This window comes from Sardina pilchardus, chromosome 19 (assembly GCF_963854185.1).
Source record: "Sardina pilchardus chromosome 19, fSarPil1.1, whole genome shotgun sequence".
Lineage (NCBI taxonomy): Eukaryota > Metazoa > Chordata > Actinopteri > Clupeiformes > Clupeidae > Sardina > Sardina pilchardus.
This window is the reverse complement of record NC_085012.1, coordinates 9,499,258-9,501,757: the sequence shown is the minus strand read 5'-3', so window position 1 is coordinate 9,501,757 and position 2,500 is coordinate 9,499,258. Positions and strand designations below refer to the sequence as shown.

The 2,500-nt window shown below is 48.5% G+C and overlaps 1 protein-coding gene across 2 annotated transcripts in view; it reads right to left on the bottom strand.

Annotated features, from left to right (window-relative positions):
* arhgap29a (Rho GTPase activating protein 29a) overlaps positions 1-2,500 on the bottom strand; it is a 50,290-nt gene that overhangs the window by 22,396 nt on the left and 25,394 nt on the right. The window contains exon 1 of one of the 2 annotated variants that reach the window (XM_062520761.1): positions 83-371. The exons of the other annotated variant lie outside the window; for it this stretch is intronic. Within the exon in view, the coding sequence (XP_062376745.1) occupies positions 83-101 (19 nt within the window). The 5' untranslated portion in view covers positions 102-371. Of the gene's footprint in view, positions 1-82; positions 372-2,500 lie in introns of those variants that run through there. 2 annotated transcript variants of the gene reach the window in all.

Sequence of the window (2,500 nt, the reverse complement as noted above, 5' to 3'; positions counted from 1 at the left end):
GTACTGGATTGGCACTCCCTCGAAATCTTTTACGGTCCTTTTTCTGGTGGCCCGAAAACCAAAAATAAAACAAAACACTCACCGACAACCAGACTGCCCATCCGCGAAGAACACACACGCCGCAAGTCAACCGCGACCAGTCCAGGCCTGAGAGACTCTCCTCAGCACTAAAGCAGTGGTGTAGCTCCGTTGACCAATTCAGTGGCCCCGAAAGATATGACGAACCACCCGAAAATGACCAAAATGATTCAGTAACTCCTTGTCTTGAGGTTAGGTTCTTCGTGTTTGGTCGTGTTGTGGATCGTACGGCGGGCCGCTCCGAGAGCCCGATTTCGAGGGATCCTCCGAGTCACTCCTCTGTGGCAGCCTAACCTCCGCCCGCGAAAGCTAGCCGTGAATGTGGCCGTCACGTCCCCCTCCCGCCCCCCCACCCCCTTTCCCTCTCTTCCCCAACAGGACATCCTGAAGCTCACGGGAACACAATGGCAGCCCCTCTCCAGCCACTCACAATCCAAACGTGGAAATTACATCACCAAGCAAAAATGGCATTGTATTCTCTCCCCCTTCTCTCTCTTTCTAGTTTTGCTATCCTTCTTTTCCCTCTCTCTCTCTTTTTTGACATCTCTTTTGACATCCTTTCTTTCTCACATGGCCTACTTCTTCGGCGTTGGACACTTCTTGTCGCCTACCTTCAAGTTTCTCTCTCTCTCTCTCTCTTTTTTTCTCTCTCTCTCTCTCTGTATCCCTCTCTCCCACCCCCATCCGTCCTCTCTCTCTCTCTTTCTGACGAAACACAGCAATCCCAGTAAGCTAATCAATGTCACCTCTGCGTCCCTCGGAAGCCGGCTGTCAGGGGGAGATACTGATGAGGAGTGGACGCTTTGCTGGAGCGGGCCAACACACACACAGCGTCTCTGAGTTTCCCACACATGTTACATGACCCAGGACACACACACACACGTACGGAGACCACAGCGCAGTGCTGCGCACCTTCACGTCTTCACGTCGAGTCGTGTACTCGTGTCCAGTGCAGGCCCGATCTGTTCGGAGCGTGAGGGGCTAAGAGTGCTCAGAGCGAAGAGGGCGAGTTGAAGTAGTTTATGGGTGAGAGAATGGGAGAGGCCTGTGGTTGTGGTGAGGGGCGATGAGAAGTGTTGGGTTAAGAGGGCAAGATGGGGATGGTGATGGTGTAACATAAACACACACACACGCACACACACACACACACACACACAGGTGCACGCGCACACACACGCGTACAAGCAAGTTCAGAGAAGTCAGAGACCCAAAGCTTGAGCAGGATAACTGCCCTTGGCAATGAAGCATATGACAAAGTACAGTATGACCAAGAAAGCAAGAAAGTAAGAGTGAAATCTATGAAGGCATTGAAAGAGTGCATTAACTACCGTTAAAAGGAACACACAGGAACCAACATACTAGGAGAGTAGGGCCTGTTTCATGCTTTATTTGCATGCATCGTATGTATGGTCAAACCGCCACACATGAGTCAAAACGCTGTCAGGCAAGTTTCGCTTTTCTTTTTTTTTTCTTTGAAAACTGGGGGTATTGCGCAAACACACACGGCAGGAGAAGTGTTGAGCAATTGATTAGGCATTGCAGCATATGTATGACAACAATGCATGTCTGTTTTGAGATGAAAAAATGTCTGCCTTTTAAAAAGCAAGTGTAATCTAGACTGCGGTTAAATGAATGATTAGAAGAAACGTTCAGAAACAAAAGAACCAGTATTCAGGGCACCAGTTCTGCTTCCTTGAACCGTGTTGTAAGAAACATTTACTTTTAGTAACCTTTTAAGTTGCTACTTTTGCTTTAGCACATCGTCCACTTCCCTATGCCAGCTAAACTATTCAATCTGTTAGTTCCAAACAGTTCAAAGTATTTAAGTAAGTAGAGTACAACTACTGTGCTGCATTATCTTGCTGTTTGTGTGTTTTATTCCTTTTCCAATCATCGATTGACTCTATTCAACAGCACTTTTGATAGAATTATACCTTTCAGTTGTGGGCACTGCAAAATACTGTATGTAAGAGGGCTGAGACGGACGGTGTTGATCGCTGTTTAACTGACTAAGTAAAAGCTTTCACAAGAGAAAAGGTTGGTATTTATGCTGTTTTCATACATCTGTGCCCCACAGTTTTGGTTTATTTACAGAATAATGTCCAGCACTGGGTAGATAGAAAAAGACAGAAAGAAAGAGAGAAAGAGAGAGAGAGAGAGAGAGAGAGAGAGAGAGACAGAGAGATAGAGCCAGGCAGGGCAGTGAGACGAGGACTAAAAGAGGGTGATCCGTGTTTGACCAGCGCATACTTTCATACTTTCCCACCGCGGAGCCTCACTCAGGCCGTAGGGGTGGGCCCTGGTGAGTGAGCGAGTCATTCAGCCATCCGAGCACAGCCAAGCTATGCAGGCCAGGCCAGGCCAGCCCGGCCCCGCTAACACCCAGCGCTGGGCGGCCAGAAATCAGTCAGCCCCCTGCGCC